The sequence below is a fragment of the Mandrillus leucophaeus genome, unplaced genomic scaffold (genome assembly GCF_000951045.1).
Source record: "Mandrillus leucophaeus isolate KB7577 unplaced genomic scaffold, Mleu.le_1.0 Scaffold335, whole genome shotgun sequence".
NCBI lineage: Eukaryota > Metazoa > Chordata > Mammalia > Primates > Cercopithecidae > Mandrillus > Mandrillus leucophaeus.
Window position 1 is genome coordinate 711,476 of NW_012103532.1, and position 24,952 is coordinate 736,427.

At 50.8% G+C, this 24,952-nt stretch overlaps 2 protein-coding genes across 4 annotated transcripts in view; one reads left to right on the forward strand and one right to left on the reverse strand.

Annotated features, from left to right (window-relative positions):
* Positions 1-2,404: 2,404 nt before the first annotated feature.
* On the forward strand, positions 2,405-7,766 carry ARPC5L (actin related protein 2/3 complex, subunit 5-like). 2 transcript variants are annotated; one of them, XM_011988681.1, is made up of 4 exons: positions 2,829-2,899; positions 3,699-3,796; positions 5,010-5,186; positions 6,924-7,766. In XM_011988681.1, the coding sequence occupies exons 2-4, from the start codon at positions 3,731-3,733 to the stop codon at positions 6,984-6,986; spliced, it is 306 nt and encodes a 101-aa protein (XP_011844071.1). In that variant the 5' UTR covers positions 2,829-2,899; positions 3,699-3,730; the 3' UTR covers positions 6,987-7,766. The 2 variants fall into 2 exon arrangements, with proteins under 2 accessions (XP_011844070.1, XP_011844071.1); XM_011988680.1 differs by having other exon boundaries at positions 2,405-3,796.
* A 605-nt stretch (positions 7,767-8,371) lies between these two features.
* GOLGA1 (golgin A1) overlaps positions 8,372-24,952 on the reverse strand; it is a 73,977-nt gene continuing 57,396 nt past the window's right edge. The window contains exons 16-23 of one of the 2 annotated variants that reach the window (XM_011988682.1): positions 20,480-20,569; positions 19,545-19,647; positions 19,254-19,414; positions 18,383-18,526; positions 12,487-12,546; positions 11,769-11,939; positions 11,173-11,259; positions 8,372-10,614 (exon numbers count right to left, since the gene is read on the reverse strand). In XM_011988682.1, the coding sequence (XP_011844072.1) occupies positions 10,534-10,614; positions 11,173-11,259; positions 11,769-11,939; positions 12,487-12,546; positions 18,383-18,526; positions 19,254-19,414; positions 19,545-19,647; positions 20,480-20,569 (897 nt within the window). In that variant the 3' untranslated portion in view covers positions 8,372-10,533. The remainder of the gene's footprint in view (positions 10,615-11,172; positions 11,260-11,768; positions 11,940-12,486; positions 12,547-18,382; positions 18,527-19,253; positions 19,415-19,544; positions 19,648-20,479; positions 20,570-24,952) is intronic. The other variant, XM_011988683.1, reaches the window with a different exon arrangement.

A 24,952-nucleotide genomic window follows, 5' to 3' on the forward strand; every position in this document is an offset into this window, starting at 1 on the left:
GGACCCAGGAGGGAGTGGAGGCGGCCGCCCTATTTCAGCCCTGGGGTCTAAGGTTGTGCCTCCCCTCCCCCAGTCAGTCTAACCCTCCCGCTTAATGCTGAGAAAGGGGAACACTGTGGTTCCTCTGGTCACCTTGGTGGTCTCAGCTACGCTCAGCAAGTGAGTGTTGGCTCCCCCCAGTACCCTTCTGGTGCAGGAAGCAGCGGAAAGAACTAGTAGTTCAGAGCTAAGAAAAACCAGACACCTTGAAGTGAAGTGTGAAAGTAGAGCCCCACGCCTGGAAATGACTGTTCTTGTGGCCACAGAAAACAGCATTTAGAAAAGATTAAAAATAGAGGTGATTGTCACAGCCTTGCTTGGTCCTTTAGCAGTATGAGCGCAGGAAACTGACTTATTCTCACCGGAAGGATTTTTCTTTATTCAAATGGTGTTCCAGGAAGCCTGTCCCCTCCCCCCGCACGGGCGGGGGCAGGGTTGGAGGCCCATGCTGTACATAAATCAGGTTCTCGGTGTTGAACCAGTTGACTCAGCTTGGAAAGTGGGGCCTGCTGCTTTAGGGGGAGCCCGGCAGTGCTCCTCAGTGTGCCTTTAAAACGAAAACCTTCAGACTTGGTTTGAACAGGAATGTGTTTTCGGAAGTGGAGATTCAAGCTTGTCATTCCTGCCCCATCAGGATCTCCCAGTCCACCCTAGTTATGAAATGGGGTCAAGGGAAGGGTCCCCAGGAGGGAAGGTTGGTTGTAGTCAGGTGCAGGGCCTGGCTTATGGAGAGTCAGTGCTGAAGGGGGCTCCAAGGTCAGGCCTTTGGCCCAGGACCCTCACTGAACAGATGAGGAGGTCAAGCCTGTCAGCTGCTGCCTTGGTCTGGGTGCAGAGCCTTGTTGAAGGTCATGTCTTGGGACTCCCCTGCCTGGTGACAGGTTCCTTGAGGCTGCTTAGAGGCCTGGGCTTAGCACATCCCGGGGATGGTCGTTTCTCCATTCGTGGCAGCGGCAGAAACCTTGTTACCATGGAGAGTGTTCACCTGGGGTTGGGGAAAGGGAGGTTAGTGGATAGAGAGAACTGAAACCCTGGCAAATACCGGACCCAGGTAGGGAGAAGAATGGAACTGATATTTATTGAGTCTCTATCATGTGCCAAGAATTGGACTTAGACCATTGAGGACAGGGGAGCAGGGAGAGGGAGAGAGGGATTGGGGTTGGGGAGGGCAGAGAGGGACCCTGTCCTGGGGCTATATAGGGAAGTGTGTGTGGCGGGAGATCACGCAGATGGGGTAGAAGGAACTCGGCTGTGCATCTTCGCACACCGCGCGCCATCATGCTCTGGCTCTGACCTCGGATAGGTCACATACCCTTTCACAACTCAGCATTCTCCTCTGTGACGTGGCAGACAGCCGTGCTGGCTTCCTAGGTTCTGTGGGAGCCTTATGGGCTAACATCAGCATCACGGGGCACACAGCAAGTGTCTGCTCAGGTCTGCCGCTAGAGCGGCAGCACGGGATTGTGGGAGGAGCTTGGGTGCCAGGGCCATCTAGACAGCTTAGTTTTGTGACCCTGTGCAGGTAATTTCCGTTCTCTGAGCCTCAATTCCATTGCCTTTAAAATGAGATAATGATTGTTGTTGCTGGGATTTTTGGAATGAGATGGCATGTGAAAGCACCAGGCACAGGATCCGAGACCTTGTGGCGATTTAAAAGTATGAGTTCCTTTCCCCCTCAGTGAAGCAGCTTCTAGACTTCTGGATCAGGGCTCTGTCCAGAGCAGTGGTTTTGAGCGATTTTGCACCCCTCCCCTCCACCTCAGGAAATTAGAAACATTTTGATAGTTACAGCTTGGGGATGCCACTGGAATCCAGTGGGCAGAGGCCTATGACCCACAGCTGAGATCCCACGTCAGAGAATTGTGGGTCCACAGTGTCAGTTGTGCCGTGATTGAGGAAGATCTAGAGATCAAGGGCTGGGCAGGGTTCCCCCAGCACCACAGCCTATTCTCTGAAAAGGTCTAAAGCCAGCCAAGTATGACAGCCGGCTTCATGAATGATAGGTGATTTCAGGGAGGCCCTCCCTGCACCCCACATCACCCAGCTGCTGAAGGCCCTCACCCATCAATGGACTGAGTGATTGCTGGACACATGGTGCTGAGGTAACGCCACAGCAGGGGCTTTTTGCCCCCGTGGACTAGTTTTATCCCTGCCCTTCCCCATCCATCATTTGAATGATTCCATTTGTTAATTGTGCCAGGTTTATATGAAGAGCAAGTGAGCCTATGTTTTCTGTTCAGCCTATGGGATCGTGCTTATTGCTTTGGGGACACCACATTAGAAAAGAGTTACAAGGTCCGGGCACGGTGGCTCACACCTGTAATCCCAGCACTTTGTGAGGCCGAGGCTGGCGGATCACGAGGTCAGGAGATCGAGACCATTTTGCCTAACACAGTGAAACCCCGTCTCTACTAAAAATACAAAAAAAAAAATTAGGTGTGGTGGTGGGTGCCTGTAGTCCCAGCTACTCGGGAGGCTGAAGTCGGAGAATGGCATGAACCCGGGAGGCAGAGCTTGCAGTGAGCCGAGATGGCACCACTGCACTCCAGCCTGGGCAACAGAGCGAGACTCCATCTCAAAAAAAAAAAAAAAAAAGGAAGAGTTAAAAAGGTAGCGGTTATCAGTGGCTGATATCAGGCTGGCCTTGTTTGGATGGGGGAAAAGAAACTCCAGAGCTGAAAGACAGAGGGACTGGGCTGCCTCTTGAGTGTGGAAGGTGGATCAGAGCCAAGCAGGGAGCTGGGGAACCAGGGCTGGGAGTGGCTCGCCTGGTGGCGCAGACCCAGCTCACTCAAGATGGAGCTCACACTGGGGAAGCCAGGAGATTCAGCTCTGCTCCGAAGGCCCTTCCTGTCTGCACGTGGGTATCACTGCGTGAAGAGGAGTAGAGACCCGATTGGGCAGAAGCCATTCCTTGTTCTATTTTTGAAGCTTTTTGGCTGAAGCCAGTGTTTCACACGAGGAAATGAAAGTTGGCTGATGTAATTCAGTTTAAAATAGGTGTCACCTTTGGGGACCTAACCCAGATTGTAATTTTCTTTTGCATGCTGGGTATTCAGAACTCAGCAAAGAATGTGTTGTCAGGATTGCAACTGAGGTTGGGGGGGGTAACGGTGGAGACTGGCTCATTGTTGACAAAAGCTTCTGTTAGATTGATAAACTCTTTCCAGGTAACAGTTGGGACCTCATTGATCCCAATAGGTCTTAGAAGTTCTAGCACATCTAAATTTCCTTAATAGTTTAATTGAGGAAGAGCATTGATGAAGAACTGGGAGATCTCCCTTTGTACCTACATTTCCCCCTTTTTAGAGTGAGAAGATGAGAACGGCCTCCAGTTCGCATGTACGGGTGCTGTGAGGATCCAGCAGGGGAGATACAGTGCCCAGCACCAAGCAGGGGCAAGTGAGCGCAGTCCAGTTTTACAGCAAGTTACCCCTCAAGGGCAGTTGCTTTGATGGGGAAGGTAGAGAGGGAGGAAGAAGGAGGGTTTGCATGGTTGGCAGAGGTGCCCTGCACCCTCCCCGTGCGGGCGGTAAACAGTCTCTGCCCACCTGGAAGCCGTGGAAGGTGGGTGGTATGGATGAGATCCCATCTGACTGTTCCCTGAGCTGTTTCTGAAGTGAGCTTGTTAATGACAGTGTGGACATGCTTGAGCCTAGCCATCCTTAACTGGTGGTGATGCACAGGGGACATGCTTCGGGCATTCCATGCAGCCTTGCGGAACTCACCCGTCAACACCAAGAATCAAGCTGTGAAGGTAAAGGGGTGGCGCTGCGGCTCTGCTGGGTGCTGTTGGGACCAGGGCTGTGGGTGTCTGGCCAGTGGGAGTGTGAGCTCCTCGGGGCTCTGGGCGGCGTCCGTTTCATCCGCATCAGAGGGAGTGAGCTGGCACCGGGCAGTGCTTCCACGGGAGCCTCCTGGCACTCCCTAGGTGGTGAGGCTCCTCTGACATCAAAGCTGTCAGTGTTTATACGAGAAACTCCCCAGGGAAGCCTTCACTCCCGCTCGCGGCCTCGTAGGCTGAGAAGTCAGCCTGGCCCTGGCTGATGAGGAAAGTGCATGAATTCGCTCACCTGTGGTGCTTATGCTCCTACAGCCTGAATAGGCTTTGTCTGCCCAAGGATTTTAAGTACCTGTATGCTTTCCTACCTTCTAAAAACTAAATGGTGCTTACTGCATCACCAAGGCTAAAATTTGGTTCAGGGAAAGGGGTCTCCCTGCAGCCGGGATTCTAGCAGCTGTGACAGCATCTTGATGTCACCGATGGCTGCACCTTCACAGAGTTCTGGGGAACGGCCCCAGCCTTCTGGGTGTGAACACAAGAGGGATGCTGGAGCCGAGTCAACTTAGTTTGATTTTTTGATAGTCCACCACCATTGTGGAGTATAATAAGGCCTTATTGGTGTCATCTAAAATAGTGATGGGCTGGGTGCTGTGGTTTATGCCTGTAATCCCAGCACTTTGGTAGATGGAAGGATCACTTGAGCTCAGGAGTTTGAGACCAGCCTGGGCAACACAGCGAGACTTTGTCAGTATTAAAAATTAAAAAAATAATTAGCTGGGCATGGTGGTATGTGCGTGTAGCCCTAACTGAGGTGGGAGGATTGCTTGAGCCTGGGAGAGGCTGCAGTGAGCTGAGCTTGCACCACTGCACTCCAGCCTAGGCAACAGAGCGAGACCCTGCCCCTGTCTCCCTCTCTTTTTCCCTCGTTTTTATTTTCTCTCTCTCAGAGTTGATACTTGTCCTAGTAAACTACTTACTCCCCCCAAAATAAGTAGAATAACTTGTTGGCATAAATAAAAGATACTTTGAAATTTAAATACACAAAAGACCTCCTATCCTGCTTATTTAAGCCATCCTGGACGAATTAGAAACTGGGTGGTGTTTCTGGAGACCTGTGTCCTTGCTTTGGTGTGGGGCATGGCGGCCTGCACAGCTCTGGGCCTCACTTGCTCTTTTTCGTCTGCAGGAGCGAGCCCAGGGCGTGGTGCTGAAAGTGCTCACAAACTTCAAGAGCAGCGAGATTGAGCAGGCTGTGCAGTCACTGGACAGAAACGGTGTTGACTTGTTAATGAAGTACATTTATAAAGGCTTTGAGAAGCCCACAGAAAATAGCAGTGCAGTGTTACTCCAGTGGCACGAAAAGGTATGTGAACGCTGCCATGCACCCCAGTGAGCCACCTGGCTTGCCCCAGTGTTCAATCAGCAGGCCGGATTTTCCAGAACAAACGTAGGTCGGTCTGCTAGGCGTGTGGGGTCAGAGGACGAGCCCCAACCTGGAACATCTGGTCACTGCCCTCTCCCAAGGAAGCTCCTGGTAGGGACTTGCTGTTTCTGGTCATCGCAGTTACTTTTTTGCTTTTAGCTGCCGATTTGTGCCAGGCAGGACAGGGTGCCCTTGGTACAGGACATGTGGGCAGATAACACGGCATGGTAAGGTGGTCGGGGAGTCTAGGTAGGAAGGGGGCTTGCTGGTTGGTTGGGGCTTCATGATACTTTGCAGTGGTGGAGGCAGCTGTCGGGGGTTCTTAGAAATAAAGTCCTCCAGCCAGCTCTAAGGGCTTCCTCCCGCCCTGGCCTCAGCCTTACCAGGCCAGAGTGAGCAGTGGGCAGAAATCTTGACCTCGCTTAATATGGCCTTCATCCAGGTGAAGCAGAAAGAGCTGTGTCTGCCCTTCGCTTGGGTCTGTGTGAGAGCAAGGCCTTTGGCAGCCTGTGTCCTGCCTGTACCACTGGGGCTGCCTCCCACACCTTCCCCCACACACCCCTAGTGCCACAGTAAGCACGCCCACCATTAAAGCAGACCAGGCAGTTACTAACGTGCCTGCCTTCCTCAGAGGCTCAGTGTTGAGTTGGAAGAGAGGGGTTTTACAGTGGGCCAGTCCTTAAGGTGGTGTTGGTGCTGGGCTGTGGTTGTGGCCTTAGGTCTGCTGGTGGGTGTGCTGTGCCTCCTTGGCCTCCACTCTCCTGGGCTCAGAAGGAAGTGAACAAGTCCTCTGTATGATGGGAAGGCCAGGCCCTCTCGTCCCTTTAAGGCAGCTTGGTGCCTGCCAGCCACCTCAGCAGGCGGCACTCAGTGGGCTTGTGTGCATCTGTAAACTCAGCACTTTGGGAGGCTGAGGCAGGAGGATCGCTGGAGCCCAGGAGTTCGAGACCAGCCCAGGCAATGTAGTGAGACCCCATCTCTACAAAAAAACAAATTAGGTGGGGTGCGGTGGCTCACGCCTGTAATCCCAACACTTTGGGAAGTGGAGGCAGGCAGATGACCTGAGGTCAGTAGTTCGAGACCAGCCTGGGCAACATGGTGAAACCCCGTCTCTACTAAAAATACAAAAATTAGCTGGGGGTGGTGGTGGGCGCCTGTAATCCCAGCTACTTGGGAGGCTGAGGCAGGAGAATTGCTTGAACCGGGGAGGCGGGGTTGCAGTGAGCTGAGATCATGCCATTGCACTCTAGCCTGGGCAACAAAAGCAAAACTCCATCTCAAAAAAAATAAAATAAAATAGCTGGGCATGGTGGTACACACCTGTGGTCCCAGGTACTCAGGAGGATCGCTTGAGCCCAGGACATCAAGGCTGTGCAGTGAGCTGTGATCTGGGCGACAGAGTGACACCCTGTCTCAAAAGGGAAACTTGAGGGGCTCTGCTTTGTGTGCTTAGTGACAGCGTTCTCAAGCCAGTTCTGCTCGAGAGCCGGCAGCTCTCAGGACCCCACGGCTCCAGGCCAGGGCTCCTTCCCTAGAATGTGCTCTGTCTCAGGAATCCTCTTTCAAGGGATCTGTGATGGATCTAGGTCAGGGAGTGTCCCCCCTGTCTCTGGCAAGCCAGGCTCCCCTTGGCCAGCCAGGTCTCATCTGACACGTTTTCTTTTCCTGCCCCCACAGGCCTTAGCAGTAGGAGGACTAGGCTCCATTATAAGAGTTCTTACAGCAAGAAAGACTGTTTAAAAAAAAATAAAAAGACTCATGTTACCTTGAGAAGAATTCTGGATGCCCAGGCTGGTGAAGAAGGGATTGACAATGGACCATCTTCCTAGGAACTCCCAAGTAAACTATTTCAGGACATGTATCTGCTGAAATGTGTTTTATTTTCAAGGTGGAGGGAAAAATCGTCTATTTCCTAAATCCTGTTTAGGATCTGATAGTCTATGCCTTTGTCTCCGAGTACTGCAGAACTGACATTTTGACGATCTACCAGAGTGGCAGCTGGCGTTGGTCAGGTGCACCTGTGTGCACTGGGGGAGGGATGGTTTGGGCAGGTGCAGATCCAAGGGCTGTGGTAAACGGGAGAGCTTGTGTTTTTGAAGTGGAAAAAAACCCAAGAGTTTGTACAGACATCCCGTCTTCCCAGAGAAGGTGGACACTCTTGGGCTCATTGTAAAGTGCCTGCTGCATCAATAAAGCTCTTGGCTTATTAGTATATACATTGCGGTGTGTTTCATATATGTAAAAAAATGGTAATGAATGGGATGGTAATGAATGAGAGTTCAGTTGTTCCGGAAACCCGACGTGGGAGGAGTAGACCTGTGCCCCTGCTGAGTCACCCCTAGGAGCGAGCATGGCAATCCACAGGCCCTCTGCCACAGGACGCCAGCCTTGGCCTCAGAGCCGCTGGCTGCTGCAGAGAGGTGTTTGCTGAATGAACTATTTATTGTTTCTTACTCCTTTGATTTGTATGTAATTAATTTTGGAGCTTATTTAATAAAGTGCCAAACATTTAATAATTGATCTAGGCTTTAGAAGTCTTCAGTTTGTGGGATTGCACTTGGAATCTTTTGAGGGTGGGGCCTCCGATGTGCCTGGTCACGTTTCCTGATGCTGGGTTGGCTGTGCTGCAGAATCACTGCTGCCTGGACAAGTTTTCTTTAAAGAACTAAACGTCAGGAATGGGGAGCAATCAGCAAATAGATAGAAGGGATAATTTTGTTTCCCATAACCAGTAACAGAGCCTCTCTGAAGGGCAAAAATGCTTTTCTTTCCTTTTCAGCACGTGTAACTGCAGCTTGCATTCTGTTAAAGGTTAGGGCCCCATTCACACTCCTGAAGCTCCTCTGGATCATACAGCCCTTGGATACAGACTTTGACCAAAGTGACACAGTCCTCCCCTCCACAGCTCTCCGCTCCTCAGCCCCTCTGCAGAACCACTGCAATTCTTGGGGAGTAGAATGAGGCTGTTGGCTTCATTAAATTACATTTATTCACCCAAATCCAGTCGGGGGAGGTTCTTTCTGAAAGACAAACATTCTCTAGCCCTTGAAGTTGGCCTTGGAGTGTTAAATATGAGACACAAAATACCAGATTTAATGAGTCAAAGAAATAGTGACACGCCAAACTAGTAAAATCCATTGTAGTTGCATCTGGATTGAAGAGCTTTAATCAAAAAGTGTATTGCACCACAGATGAATTTTCTACAGCAGTTTTCAAGAATACAATCCTATTTACAACATGGAAGGAGAGCTCAATCCACTGCTTGTATAAAGGGCTATAGATACCGTCGCTATCACAAAGTTTTATACAAGTCAAAGTGCATTAAATCACTTAGAATATTTACTCCACTCTTCCTCTTAAAGCTGAAGGAAATTCAACATGCAGGAGGAAAGCCTAGTCAGTGAAGCCTCCCTAAAGTGAGTACAGACCTAGGAACGGGCCCCACAGCTACACCTAAAACGGCTGAGGAGTGGGACCTGGGGTGCGTGTGGGGCCAGTTCAAGGGCTGGAGAAGCCACGGAGGCAGCAGACGGGCTTCCGTGGAAAAGTAGCTGCCTTTGGCTGGCCTTGAGCTACCCAGTCGTAGAGATGCTCTCCTGGAACAGTCGAGAAAGGAAATCTTACTTTGAAAAAAGGCTGCCTCTTACCCATCAAACTTGGAGAAGAGACTCCTGTTTCGTGTTCCCACCAGGTAAATGGAAATTCGTGTTCTAAACAAGGGACAACTGTGTCTGCAAGGAGGAGCCAGACGAGGTGGTCAGTCACTGGAGAAGGGTGCCTCTGGAAGGCAGAGAGCCTGAGCTGGGACTAAGGAGATGCTGCCCTGGCTTGGTTCTTCATGGAAATTTCGTTAGGTTAACGTTGCAAATAGGTGTTTTTCTGTGACATACATTTTATATACCTATGTTGGCCCTAAGCATGATTGAGAAATACAACTTTCCATCACTGGATAATGGATAATAAATTTAGGAGCTCCAGTTATTAATTTAGTTTTTTATTTAACCAGTGAAACTTTCATCAAACAATAAACTGTTTCCTTTCAGATTCAATATTGTGGTTTTTCCAGAACCAGCATGTTCCCTTTCCTCAGTAGCGAGGAATCCATGAAACAAATTTTTGTTGGTTACTACCAGAGTCGTGCATGCTACAAGTGCCGCAGCCAGCTGGGGGCCGTCCGGGTGTAGTGTCATTTTAAGTATTTGGGGTGGGATAAGGGGGAGAGAGTGGCTCCACACACAAGGTTGACTGCCCCAATGTCTCCATCAAGGCTGGGGGACAGCTGCTGCCCCACTGGAGACAGCGGACTGTCCTTCAGCAGAAGACGGGTGATCTGCATTGCCCAGCGGCCGCGCAGCACAGAATCAAGACAGACGCCACTGCGCTTCAGAGGGAGCAGTGCCGGAGTGCGAGTGAGAAGACAAAGGAACGGGAATCCGAGTTTTAGGAAGAATTCCCTCTGGACGCTCTGATTTTAAGAACACCAGTTAAATGGATTTTATAATACAGAAGACATGTTTATAGTAGTGAAGAACTTCAGCTATAAAAAATAGTTTAAAATGGTTTACCAGCAACCTATCCAAGACAAGTACATTCATTAAAAAGGCAATTGAGTGTATTTGGTACTATACTTAGGGTCTTTTCATGTATTTGCTAGTTTTCTTAAGTGGAGATACCATCAGAAAGGTGCATATTCCTCATTCATCCACACCGGCCCTTAAAGATGGATCCTCTAAAGTTCTAGGTGGTTTGAGAGACAAGGTGAAAGAATGTTTTCTTGAGAGGAAGGGATAAAAAGCTTCTAACTCTCTGAATTTTTAAAAGCCACTCCCATGGAGTTCCCATGGAGTTGGCTGTTCCTGGCAGAGGCAGGTGGGTTTCGCCTGCCGGGCACCATCTCAAAGGGCCGTCTCTACCTCCCGCGGCATCGCTACATGGTGACTCAGGTGTGCCTGCCAGATGCTGATGGCTTCAGCTGTAAGTGCTACTGTGAAGTTAGAGGATTCAGGTGCAGACGGGGTGCTGGCTGGAGCTGGGATATTAGCAGCACTGTGGAAATCTGGGTAGTGCCAGTACCCTCCTGTTTGGTGACCAGAATGACAGGATCAGCTACCCCCTGAGGTTCAGGTCAGCCTGCAGGGAAGTGGGCCTTAGTCTTGTAAACAATGTTTAGACGCTTGTACAAAATACTGCAGTTACAGTGATTAAAAACCCACCCAGACTGGTGTGTCAGTGTTCTTTTCACAGAAAAAGTGTCAACCCACGGAGCTCCATCCTTGGGTAGTCCCCTCTAGGACCATGGTATCCGAGGGTTTGAGATAGATGGCCGGATGCTGCCTTTGGGAGCTGGTTTGGACCCAAACCATGACATCTGCATTTGAAACAGAAAAGGCTTCTTAGATGCAAATCAGGACTTAGTGCCAGGGAAACTGAACCACCCCTCCCCTCCCCTGAGCCTGTCACTCCTGCCCCCCACGCATCCTGCCTTTGGCTCTGAGCACAGCAAGAAGATGGTTCCAATAACCAGTCTGCAGGCCCGTGCTCAGTACCGGAGGGAAATGAGAGAAAAACACTGAGTTGACAGGAATAAGGTAGTGGAACTGTAGGTTTTTTTCCTATTAGAGCATTTATGCAGACACTTTTGGAATTTGAGTGCTGAGCCAGACCTGGGGCTCTCAGTAAAGCACAATCAATGAAAATGCTTTGAAAAACATGTGGCCTGTTGGTCAAGTACAGCACAGACGTTTGGGCACAAAGGATGTCATTGCTAAAAAGTGCCTGGATCAAGTTCATCCAACAGCAGCCAAGCTGATCATGCAGCTGTGCTGGTTACCTACATTCGTGTGGGGCTAAGGGGTCTTCAACTGCTACTGCTGGGATGACTGACGACATATTTTGGAAGCTGTAACAGTAGACCAGAGAACCCTACCTTATATTCCAGAGTTTCTTTGAGCATGTTTTCCTCCTCTTGGGAAAAGTTCAGCAACACCGACACAGCTTTTATAAGATGAAAAGCCTGAAACACAGTAAGTTTTGCTGCCATAGGCCAAGGTGGAGGTGAGGCGGGGTGGTGGGGGAGCTACATGGCATGTCCTGCTTGCTTTGGTTGGCAGGACCAGGTGGTGGGTGACGCTCTGGCACTCTGAAGTTTGGCAGCAATGATAGGTTCTTTCTTCCCCTGCATCCTCAGGGGCCTGGCAGGCTTCAGGGAATTTCCCCAGCAGCTACCCGACCGTTTGGCAGGACCCAGGAGTGATGGGTGGATTCTGCTCCCGGCCTCCACACCCAGGCCAGGATTTAGAAGTGGAGCCCACATCTCCCACCAGGAGCCGGTTCCTGCATGGCCTCTCCCGCCAGCTGTTCACTCCGCAGGCCAGCGCCAGCAGGAGAAATGACTGAGCGCCCACAAGGGCGTCAAATCAGGATGTACGAGGAAAAGGGAGAAATGGGCTGGGCAGGGGTTCCTGCAGGACAGACTGTAGGGCGGGGCCTCAATACCCAAAAGACACTTCAAAAGCCCTTTACCTCGGATTCGCGACAGGACATGAATTTTAAAACCACATGCTTAAGGTACTCAAAGTTGATCTCGCGGGCATCCGTCAGGTCAGCGTTATTCGTGACGGAAGGCGCCATGTTTGCCATGTCAGGTCCAGGTTTCTCCCGGACTTCGAAGAGCTCATTATCGGGTCTGATTTTCTGAAAAACCAATGGGAAAGATGTTACACTGAACCGTCTGAGGCAGGTGGGAAAAATCACACGGGAGGTTCACCTGGTCCAAACCATCATCACTATTGTAGGACAAAAAGGGCCCCACCTGAGAAGGAAGCACCTCCAGGTGGGCTTGAGGAGGGAGTGGCATCATTTGGGGAAACTCAGATATTCCCTTATCCGTGGCAAGAACACATGTCCCTGGGGCCTGGAGCTGCTGGCATCCCGCATCGGGCCAAGCACTTCGCCACACACACACTGTCAGAGCGTGGCTGTGCTGGCCTGGCAGACAGCCCCACTTTCAGATGAGGATGCAGGCTCAGAGAAGGCAGGCAGGGCCGCGGCCACGGAGCTGCTTCAGAGGTGCATGCAGGCTGGCAGGCTGGCCCACCAGCTAACACTGGACTGCCCAGTGACCCCTTGCAATTAATCAGGGGTTGGGGGGAGCATAGGCAGCGAGGGACCTCAGGGGGACCAGGCACAGGCAGCAGGGGGAGGGCTGGGAAGTGGGGCCAGCTCCTGTGGGGGCACTCACCAGCTCCTTCTGCAGAGTCTTCCGGAGCTCCAGCATCCGCTGCTGCATCTGCTTTATGGTCTGCGACAAGCCCCACCCCACAGACAGTCAATCATTATATGCATGTTTCACCAAAGGAAACAGAGCCGAAGATCCCACGGGGTCCCCTGTACACCTGTGAGGAGCCTCTGCCCTGAGAAGTCATCCTGAGAGGCTGGTGCTCAGCTGTCGCATGTTGTGCCTACGCCTGCTGGGCTGTCATCCCTCTTGGGCCACTGCTTTCACACACTGGAGTCTCCACGTCCCACAGAGGCCACAGTCCCTCTGTGTGGACATGAGTGCCCCAGTGCTGCCCATCCCTTCCCAGGGGCTTGGTTCTCCACACACAGCCCAGCTGGAAAAGGCTCTGGACCATAGATTTTGCCATCAAAATTCGATTTTTATGCTGTGATCCCCAAGTAGGATACTTAGGTGAGGATTTATGGTTCTCATCACTACTGCTCTCTTGAAATACATTAATAATCTGCAATGCTTGTTTTGAATACCCTAACAAGATCATGGTTTTTCTGCACAACTCATCAACATTCAGTTTTAGATAAATAATTTGGAAAATAATTTCTTTTCTTTTCCTTTTTTTTTTTTGAGATTAATTCTCACTGTCACCCAGGCTGGAGTACAATGGCGCGATCTCAGCTCACTGCAACCTCAATCTCCCGGGTTCAGGTGATTCTCCTGCCTCAGCCTCTCAAGTAGCTGAGATTACAGGTGCACACCACCATCTCGACTAATTTTTTTTTTCTTCTTTTTTTTTGAGATGGAGTTTCACTCTTGTTGCCCAGGTTGGAGTGCAATGGTGCAATCTCGGCTCACGGCAACCTCTGCCACCTGGGTTCAAATGATTCTCCTGCCTCAGCCTCCCAAGTAGCTGGGATTACAGTTGTGCGCCACCACACACAGCTAATTTTATTTTTTTGAAACGGAGTCTTGCTCTGTTGCCTAGGTTGGAGTGCAGTGGCATAATCTCGGCTCACTGCAACCTCTGCCTTCTGGGTTCAAGCAATTCTCTTGCCTCAGCCTCCTGAGTAGCTGGGATTACAAGTGCCTGCCCCCAAACCCAGCTAATTTTTGTATTTTTAGTAGAGACAGGGTTTCATCATGTTGGCCAGGCTGGTCTCGAACTCCTGACCTCGGGTGATCCACCCACCTTGGCCTCCCAAAGTGCTGGGATTACAGGCATGAGCCACCACGCCTGGCCTTCTTTCTGTTTTCTTTCTTTAAGAGACAGCATGTCACTATGTTGCCCAGGCTGGATTCAGTCTTTGAACTCCTGGGCTCAAGCAATTCTCCCATTTCAACCTCCCGAGTACCTGGGACTACAGCTGTGCACCACCATGCCTGGCTGATTTTCTTTGATGTTTAATTAGTATTATAAGCCTTACATTTATTACACATTCCATACACAGTCCATTATTCACTAGACATGCTGAGACTTATTTTCTCAACTAAAATCTTCATCATATAGGAAATTTTTTTTTTTTTTTGAGACGGAGTCTTACTCTGTCCCTGAGGCCGGAGTGCAATGGCACAATCTCGGCTCTCTGCAACCTCTGCCTCCTGGGTTCAAGCAATTCTCCCACCTCAGCCTCCTGAGTAGCTGGGATTCCAGGCGTGTGCCACAATGCCCAGCTAATTTTTGTCATTTTAGTAGAGATGGGATTTCACCATGTTGGCCAAACTGGTCTCGAACTCCTGGCCTCAGGCGATCTGCCTGCCTCGGCCTCCCAAAGTGGTGAAATTACAGGCATGAGCCACCGCGCCCGGTTTTAAATAAAAATTTATTCGAAGTCTCCCAATGGTAATATATCTAAATGCGTTCTTTCATGTACCCCCAGTCCACATCCCCATTCTTGCACAGCGTGGCTGGAATTGTAAATACATTTTTCATGTATCAGAGTCATCACTGCCTCCTCCAGCTTTTCTAATTGTAACGTCTAGTGTGACAGGAACTCCCGGGGATGCCCTGTCTTACTGCGTGGCTGGGCTTCCACTTTGTTTATTGATTGATTGATTGATTGAGACGGAGTCTCGCTCTGTCGCCCAGGCTGGAGTGCAGTGGCGCTATCTCGGTTCACTGCAAGCTCCGCCTCCTGGGTTCACGCCATTCTCCTGCCTCAGCTTCCCGAGTAGCTGGGAATACAGGCACCCGCTGCCGCACCTGGCTAATTATTGTTGTCTTTTTAGTAGAGATGGGGTTTCACTGTGTTAGCCAGGATGGTCTTGATCTCCTGACCTCGTGATCCGCCCACCTCGGCCTCCCAAAGTGTTGGGATTACAGGAGTGAGCCACCGCACCCAGCCCGGGCTTCCACTTTAAAACAAAGCTGGGATAAGCTTTGTTTCCCCAAGCGAGGAATTCCCAGTGTTTCTCTTGGGAATGGAATGACTGAATCAGAGGACCACAAAAGTGTTTCTAACTCCTCCCCTGTGAGGCATTTTAAGTGACCTCCAACACACCCAATTTTGTAAAATGGCACCTTGTGGCTTCGATTTCTATTCTCTTGGCTGACCATGAGGTTGGACACTGTCCGAAAAGTACATTCGCTACTTTATCTTATGTTATTTGGTTTCCTGGGTTCTCTCACTTGGTAATTCATCTAATAATTACTGAGTCCCTACACTGTTCTAGGGGTGGAGAAACGGCAACAAAAAAGACAAAAGTTCACCCTTGGGGGTAAAAGAATCAATCAACAGGCCGGGCGCGGTGGCTCACACCTGTAATCCCAGCACTTTGGGAGGCCAAGGCGGGTGGATCACGAGGTCAAGAGATCGAGACCATCCTGGCCAACATGGTGAAACCCCATCTCTACTAAAAATACAAAAATTAGCTGGGCATGGTAGCACGCGCCTGTAGTCCCAGCTACTCAGGAGGCTGAGGCAGGAGGAGAATTGTTTGAACTCAGGAGGCGGAGGGTGCAGTGAGCTGAGATTGCACCACTGCACTCCAGCCTGGCGACAGAGAGAGACTCCATCTCAAACACACACACACACACACACAATTAGCCAGGCGTGATGGTGGGCACCTGTAATCACAGCTACTCTGGAGGCTGAGGCAAAAGAATCACTTGAACCGAGGAGGCAGAGGTCGTAGTGAGCCAAGATCACGCCATTGCACTCCAGTCTGGGTGACAGAGGGAGACTGTCTCAAAAAAAAAAAAAAAAAAAGAATCAATAATCAAATCCGCAGTGTATTGGGGGTATGAAGAGACACAAAGAGGCAGCATGGTAAAGGGTGGGGTTCTGGTGGTGAGGCTGGTCGGGATGGCATAAAGACAGTGAGGGTGACTAGGGGAAGGCACTTCCAGACGGGAGGCTCAGCAAGTGCCAAGGCCCTGAGGTCAGAGGCTACTTGATGGGAGGTGAGGCCCCTGTGGCTGAGAGGGAGTGATGAGGACAGGAGGGCTCAGCTGGCAGGGGTAATGAGGGGTCCACACAGGGCTTTGTGGGCTTCTGCAAGGACTCAGGCTTTCATCAAGAGATAGGAAGTCATCAGAGGGCTAAGAGAGGAGTGTCAGGGAAACCAGTTAGAAGTCTGACACCATCTTCCAGAGAAGAGACAATGGTAACCTGAAGCAGGTGGCAGCGATGTGAAGTGGTGGATTCTGGGAAATGTGCGAAGGGGGTGCTGAAGGAATCTGTTAACGGCCTGGATGCTGGTGGAGAAAGAACCAAGGCAGATAGGACAACTCCAAGGCTTTTGCCGTCTGAGATGGGAAAGGTGGCCATGGCAGCCAGGGAGCACAGTGAAGCCGAAGTGTGTTTTCGGATGTTCTGAGTTTCAGACACCTTAGAGCTCACGTGGAGACGGGTTTGTGAGGCTAGCGTCCATGGAGCCATCTGGGCAGGAGGCAGGGAGGGGAACCAGCTGCACAGGGCATGGGTGAGATCGCAGCGGAGGGCGCACAGTGCAGAGAAGAGCTGTGAGGGCTGCCCCTGCGCACGGCGGGTGGCAGTGGGAAGGAGACTGGCCCATCAGAGGAGACGGAGAAGGAGCAGGCCATGGATGGGAGCTTCAGGAGGAGGAAGAGGCGCCTGTCCAAGGCTGCCAACAGGCCAATCAGAGGGCAAATTAGGAACTGCCTTCTGGATTTAGCAATGCAGATGTTACTGAAGAGCTTGACAAGAGCGTTTTTCTGTGGAGTGGTGGGGGAAAGGTTGAGAGATGAGGAGTGGGAATGGAGATGGCAGATACAGAAAGTTTCAACCTGTCAGCACGGGAGGTGAGCAGAGCCTCAGCAACAGGACAAAGGGGTGTCAGCCAAGGGCTTTCATAAGGCGCCTGCATGACAGTGCACTTCTCAGTGGATGGGACGACTCCAAGAAAAAATGACCTAGGCAAGAAGGGGGAGGCGGCTGGCGTAGTGCTTGGGGAGGTGAGGGACCAGGGTATGAGGAGGGGCTGTGGCACATCCCTTCTCAGAGAAGCAGGAGGCGGGAGTGCCAGGGCGGGTGAGGCACGGTTGAGGTGAAGAGAGGAGAGAAGGTAGACATGAAGTTGGGGTTAGGAGCAAAGGGGCAGGAAGGCCCACGGATGAGGCGGGGTTGCGGGGAACACTGGGTTGCCCACAGGACCATGGTCCTGAGCTTCGAGGGGACCTGAATGCCCAGGTGGCGGCACTTTCCAGCCAGGTCTGGCTCCGTGGCTGCAGGCAGGGAGCAGGGAGAGTTGAGTTCAGCCCAAGTTTAACCAGAGCTTGGCTAGGACAGTCTAAGGAAAGGGAGAGGGGCCAGAGAACCAGAGGTGTCGGGAAGGCAGTGGTCCCGAGACAGACACAGACCCAACGCTGAGTAAGGAGGCAGGAAGGCAGCACAGCTGGTAAGGCCAGAGGCTCCAGAGACAGAGGTCCTAGGGGCACATGGGACATTTACGAACAGGCACAATGAAACTGTGGGGTTGAGCAATGCGAGCTGAGGTGACACGAGGGAAGAAAGCAAGGCAGTCATTGCCGGAAGGGCTGGGATGGAGTGACTGACGGGGCTGTGAGGGGCCCAGGGGGCTGGGCTTCTGGGATGCTGGCAATGTCCTGATTCGCATCAGGGTGGTTATATGGGTTTGCTTTCTGTTAATTCACTGAGACACACATCTGTTTTGTACACTCTTCTGTGTGTATTTTTTTTTTCAATTAGCAATAATCGCGCCTCAGATAGACCCTCATTGGCTACGATACTGCCACCGTGCAAAGATTCTGTATTTTATATTAGACATAATGAACACTTTCCCCCTTGTAAAAGATCTAAACACACACACACACAATTTGGGGGCAGAATTTCAGGCCAGAGCAATAGCCGGCTGGCATATTAAGCTTCACAGGACACTTTTAAGAACCAGGATTAAATGAGATCCTGCATTTACATAGGTGAAAAGGCTGGAGGGTGAGGGGTGGGGACCATGACATTCATTGAGCCTCTACCAAATACCAGAGAGTTTATAAAGTTTATAGGACCGTTAACAAACACCTTCATTTCATACCCCCCTCCTCCCGCCCAAACAAACCCTTAAAGGCAGCTATCAGTGCTGTCCTTCCACAGCTGTAGAAAGGAAGTACAGAGGAAAGAGAACTGTCGCTATGGGCTGGCTGGGGACAGCCGAGCTGGCAGGGAACATGAAGGCTTGCAGCTGCCCAAGCCTGACACCTGGCCAGTTCTCCAGGGGGTGGGGAGAAGAGGACTGGGGAGGGTGTGGAGGAGCACAGTGCAGGAGGAACGGAAGATCAGGAGGAAGGCCTTTGGGTGAAAGGGGTCATGGTTCCCAGGAGGTGCAGGGGGTACCATAAAAACCTCCGAGGATGGCCTGGGTCATTTTAGACCCGAGGGCGGGGACCTGGTGGAGACAGAAACAGCCATGCAAAGGGCATCCTCACCTTATTTTTCTCCAGAAGTTGCTGCTCCAAGTCCTGTTTCTCCTTCTGTAGCTGCGCGAGATCCATGGCCCCAACCTCACCATTTGGTGTTCTTCCTGCAGTTGGAAGCTGGAACACAGGGTCCTGCATGGCCCTCGAGGTCACCTACAAGGTGGTAGCAGCAAGTTGAGAGCCAGGACAGGTAAGGTGAAGTTGAGCCACAGGTGTACAGGGAAGGGGAGCCAGACTTATCCCTTAGGTGTGGGCTGTTGTGATCTAATAGGCAACTGGCCAGGAAGTAAATTCCTGGAGAAGATCCAAAGCCCAATGTGCACAACTAATCACATGACAAGTCTTTGCTGGGATGAAGGGCTTGCTCTCCCCTGTCTACTGACAAGGGCCATCTGTCATGGGCTCTTCAGGAATCATGGCCTCCTAGCCATATGAGTGCCCTACTTTATTTATTTATTTATTTATTGAGATGGAGTCTCGCTCTGTCGCTGAGGCTGGAGTGCAGTGACGCGATCTTGGCTCCACCAAGCTCCGCCTCCTGGGTTCACATCATTCTCCTGCCTCAGCCTCCTAAGCAGCTGGGACTACAGGTACCTGTCACCAATTTTTTGTATTTTTAGTAGAGACGGGGTTTCACCATGTTAGCCAGGATGGTCTCAATCTCCTGACCTCGTAATCCGCCCGCCTTGGCCTCCCAAAGTGCTGGGATTACAGGTGTGAGACACCGCGCCTGGCTGAGTGCCCTACTTTAAAGAAAGGACCCTCCGTGCAGGGGAGTGTCCTGTCCACCGTGCGTCCCCACTGCTGCCTCCTCAGAGGCACTCTCAGCACCTGCCCTGCATCTTGCTATAGCACCCATGCAGGCGCGGCTGGGACTTACGTGCGACTCGCTGACTGAGAGCACTTCGGCCTGCAATGGGCCCCGCAGCCTCAGCAGGTCCTCCTGCTCCGTGACCACTGCAGCCTCCTCTGCCTTCAGGGTCCTCAGGGCCTCCAGCTCGGCCTGCAGCTGGTGCATCTGCAGCAGGGCAGAGTTGTGACCTAGGTCGGGAAGGAAAGAAGGGGGCACTGTGAGCCCAGTGACTTCATGCTGCCTGGTGGCAAGGCTGTCACAAGGCAGGATGCTGGGCCTGAAAAGGAGAGAAGGCTCTGCCAGGGACAGACTCCTCACCTTGCTCCAGCTGGAGAATCTCCTGCTCTTTCTGGAGAAGCACTTCGGTTTTTTCCCGCAGATTCTGTTCCTTCTCATCTATTATGGCTGTCAGGTTAGCTGCCTTGGAGAGAAAAATCAACAAGAGGGAAGGTTGCGAGCAGTGAACCCATCTTCCCACAGAAATCTCCACTTTCCCGCTCTCCAGGGTCCACCATGAATCCCTCCCTGAAGTCCACAATCCAGAGCAAACCCCCAGCTGAGCTCTGCTCCTGTGACCGTGCACAAATCCATTCTCCTTGGCAGGGGTCCTGCACAGGGGCAGTTGCCTCCCACTGCCCCCTGGCCAACAGTGGGTCAACCAGAGACATGGCCATTCTGCCAGCCCAACAAGCTGTCATAACTTCCATTTCCTGAGTGCCTACAACATCCCCAACACTAGACATGCATTTGATATATGTTACCTCATTATAGAATAGTTTCCCGGAGGTGTAAGTAGAAGGACTAGAGTCCTCATCAGAGGAGACTCAGATTTGTTAAGGACTTACCAAAGACCTAAAGCCACTGAACTAGAAGCCCTGGGGTCAGATGTGAAGTCTACCTTCAAGGGAGGCTTTCCTATACTTCCTGCAAAAACTCAACCCAACCTTCCGTGGCCTCTGGGGCAGGTGGCCAATGATGGGCCACCTCACAGAATCAGAGCCCAGTAGGCCCCTGAGCATGGACCATTTTCCAGGTAATGACAGTTGAAAAATCAGAAAAGGGCATCCTATGGGGTGAGGGTTTCTTTATAACATTTGTCTACCAGCTTCCTAGAGAGCACGGGGGCCCACGCAGCTGACTGCATTCCCTGAGCCCTGTGTCTACTACCCCTACACTGGAGAGACAGGGCCTCTCTGACAGTCCCATGGCAGGACGGGCCTGCTGCTCGTGCAACTGCGTGAAACAGGGCCCACCTGTTGCTGGAACTCTTCCCTTTGCTTCCGCACCTCCTCCAGGGCTTGAGCCATCGCGACACTCACAATTTCTCTTTGGCTCCATTCTTCCTACAATGCAGAAAACCACCGAGCCCCAACACTTAGTTCACAGTTTTTTAGCTGTATGCCACGCAAGAAGCCCGGTAGACAGGGCACGGCTTTGCAGAGCCAGACCAACATGCTCCCCACTTCCCCAGGCTCCCAGCCTGGCCCCTCCCTGCCATGCCTTCAGTATCCCTCTCAGAGCTGTCCTGGCAGGCAACCCACCAACTTCCCTGGAAATGGCACACCACTGAGGATCGATTGCCCCAAAAGCACCCCCGCCAGGACCCACACCAAGGCTAGAGGCCTATCCTGAAGAGCTGGTCTAAGGACAGTAGCCAAGAACAAGAAGTCAGACTTGCAGGCCACGTGAATGGAGTAGGGGACTGGAACAATTGGTTACGGAAAGAGTAAGAAACAATGACTGGGTATGGTGGCTCACACCAGTAATCCCAGCACTTCAGGAGGCTGAGGTGGGAGGATCGCTTGAACCCAGGAGTTCAAGACCATCCTGGGCAACACAGCGAGGACCTGTCTCTATATAAGAAAAACTAGCCAAGCATTGTGGCACATGCATGTAGTGCCAGCTACTCAGGAGGTTGAGGTGAGAGGATTGCTTGTGTCCGGGAGGTCAAGGCTGCAGGAAAATGGATTCAAGCATCAGCTAGTGAGGGACTAGACTGACAGGACAGAACAGTGTCTCTGTGGCTCCAAGGTCTGTGCTAGTGCCTCAGAGCCACATAAGATCCAGCACTGTGGGAGGCGGGGTTGACGGTGCCTGCTTAGGTTCACTGTGGCACAAAGCAGGGCCTGCAGCTTGCAGGAGCCACCAGGCCACCCACGCACGGCTGCCTCTGCACCTGGGGATGATTCCCCAGGATGGGCTTAGGGAACAGCTGCTTTGAAGAGCATGGATAAAAACAATTCTAAATATATGTGCACCTAATAGCAGCACTTCAAAATACATGAAGCGAAGACAGAACTAAAGGAAGAAAGAGACAAATCTACCATCGTAGTGGAAGATTGAGCACACCCTTCTCAGTAGCTGATGGAACAAGTAGACTGTTAAACTAAATACGGCCTTGATTTGTCTCACCCAGAGCTTAGCAATTTTATTCACCTTCAAATAATCCACTTCAGGCTTCAGCAGTCCTCGCTATTATGACAGGGTCCCATTCTTTTTTTTTTTTTTTTTGAGATGGAGCTTCTCTTTTGTTGCCCAGGCTGGAATGCAGTGGCGCAATCTCAGTTGACTGCAACCTCTGCCTCCCAGGTTCAAGCAATTCTCCTGCCTCACCCTCCTGAGTAGCTGGGACTACAGGCATGGGCCACCATGCCCGGCTAATTTTTGTATTTTTAGTAGAGACGGGTTTCACCATGTTGGCCAGGCTGCTCTCGAACTCCTGACCTTTGGTGATCCACCTTGGCCTCCGAAAGCGCTGGGATTACAGGCATGAGCCACAGCGCCTGGCCTCCCTCTCTCCCTCCCTTCTTCCCATCTTCCCTTCCTCCTTTCCTTCCTGAGACAGAGTTTCGCTTTTGTTGCCCAGGCTGGAGTGCAATGCTGCGATCTCGGCTCACTGCAACCTCTGACTCCCGGGTTCAAGCAATTCTCCTGCCTCAGCCTCCCAGGTAGCTGGGATTACAGGCATGCGCCACTATGCCCAGCTAATTTTTGTATTTTTAGTAGAGATGGGGTTTCACCATGTTGGTCAGGCTGGTCTTGAATTCCTGATCTCAGGTGATCCACTCGCTTTGGCCTCCCAAAGTGCTGGGATTACAGGGCTGAGTCACCACGCCCAGCCCATTTTATTTTCCATTTCATTAATTTGTGTGCTTGTATTTGTTATTTCTTCCTTGAGTTTGATTTATGCCTTTTTCTGACTTTTTGAGATGCATACGTGGCTCAATTTTCAGGCTTTCTTCCTAAGAGATGGCACTGAGACTGAAATTTCCTTCCATGCACTGCTTTAGTTATACTCAACCAATTTTGATCCATACTATTTACAAAATCATTTATTTCAAAATATTATTATTTTTTTGTGACGGAGTTTAGCTCTTGTCACACCCAGGCTGGAGTGCAATGGCACAATCTTGGCTCACTGTGTGAACCACTGTGCCCAGCTTTATTTCAAAATATTTCAGAATTTCCATTGTGATTTTTTTTCTTTGACCTATGGGTTCTTTGAAAGTGTATTTCAGGCTGGGCACGGTGGCTCACGCCTGTAATCCCAGCACTTTGGGAGGCCAAAGCGGGCAGATCACCTGAGGTTGGGAGTTCGAGACGAGCCTGACCAACATGGAGAAACCCTATCTCTACTAAAAATACAAAATTAGCCTGGTGTGGTGGTGCACGCCTGTGATCCTAGCTACTTGGGAGGCTGAGGCAGGAGAATCTCTTGAACCCAGGAGACAGGGGTTGCAGTGAGCTGAGATCGCGCCATTGCACTCTAGCCTGGGCAACAAGAGAGAAATTCCGTCTCAAAAAAAAAAAAAGAAAAAGAAAGAAAGAAAGTGTATTTCTTAAATGTAAACATATAGGAGTTTTCTATATGTTTACATTTAAATTTTTGTTTTTGGAAATGGGTTCTTGCTCTATCGCCCACGCTGCAGTCCAGTTTGTGGTGACAGCTCACTGCAGCCTCCACCTTCTAGGCTCAAAAGATCCTCCTGCCCCAGTCTCCTGAGTAGCTGGGACTACAGGTGTATGCCTTGATGAACTGTGATGAAACCATCACCCTAATAAAAATAGTAAAAATACCCATCCACCAAAAAGCTTCCTCATGTCCTTTTGTAATTTATTTTATTAATTTCAGTTATTCTATTTTTCAGGTCTAAAATTCTATTTGATTCCTTTTTTAAAACTGCTGTCTTTTATTATAACTATAATACAATAATAGAACTATTCCACATCTTGCTGAAATTTTTAATTTTGTCTTTTATCTCCTTAAACATAGTAAGCATATAATACCTGAGCCCTTGTGAGTCCGTTTGTTCGTGTTGCTTTGTATTTTTGTTTGCTTATCTTTGATTTTGTTTTTTCTAGTCACCCAGGAGCACTAATAACCTGGGATCGTTTTAATCCAAAATTAGCTCACGGGTTTTTCCTGGGCCACCCATGTCCTTCAGTTAGTGCAATCAAAGCTGGGGGCAGGGTGTGGATGGCGTGCTGGTTACTTCCCGTTCAACTTCACTCCTAGCGTGTAGTCCTGTGGTGTGCCTAACCAAAGCTTCCAGGATCTCCCAGGCTGGATCCAAGCTTTAATAAAAATTAAACTCCAATTTCTATTCCCCTAACTCTGAGAAACTATGAAAAATTTAGATAAACTTCCAGCCTCTTCAGGATCAGCAGATACCACCAGGGCAAAAGCTGCTTTGCATGCTGGACTCCTGTCCCTGGGCGGGATGGGCCATTCCTCACTGTCTTGTAGGCTCCTACAAGCAGATGTTCTCTTATTTTGGCCAGTTTTTCTGGGAGTCCTCAGGTGAGCTGGTCTGAATTACTAGTCTGCCTTTACTGCAAGTGGAAGCATCTCTCGAGTCTCATTTTAACCTGCTCTCGTCAACCATATCTCCCTACGACTCTACAGTGACTATTCTTCCCAGCGTTGCTGACACACTCAGTCTTGGCAAATCTAACGGTCAGCTCTTTGTCTCCTTTCTTGACCAGTTGGCAGCATATGACAGAGTTCACTACTCAGTCCTTCTTGTAATGCTTTCTGCCCTGTACCTCCAGAGCCCCACATGCACCTGCTTTTACTGCTACCCTACCTGCGGCTCCTTTGGTGTCTTCTCTGTTGGCCCCTCCTTTTGTTCTCAGCCTCTACCTGTGGGTGTGGCCCTGGCCTTCGTTTTCGACCCTCTTCTCTATCTGCACTCACTGAGAGCCATTTGGCTGTAATTTTGCCTGTGAGCTATGCTGATCGATGGTTTCCTAAAGTTCTGTGTGTGTATGTGTGTGCGCGCGCGTATGTGTGTTTGAAATAGGTTCTTGCTCTGTCATTCAGGCTGGAGTGCAGTGGTGTGATCTTGGCTCACTGCAACCTCCGCCTCTTGGGCTCCCAAGCAGCTGGGACTATAGGCACACAGGCTTCCTAATTTATAGATCTACTCAGAATCTGCTCCGATTTCCAGACTTGTCAGCCTACAGACTGCCTGTTGGGTAGGCCTCTGAAGCTCAACATACCCAAAATGGAATCCACTCTTGACATATCTCCCCAGACCCCCATCTCAGTGAATGGTATGTACGCTGTTCATTCAGTTACCCCACTGGTTCTCTGCCAGCAGTGCTTTTGCCCCCACGAGACATTTAGCAATGTCTGGAGACACAGTGGTTGTCCTAAGTGGGGCTGCTACTGACATCTAGTGGGTAGATGCTCCTAAGCAGCCTATCATGCATGTTTGCAGCAC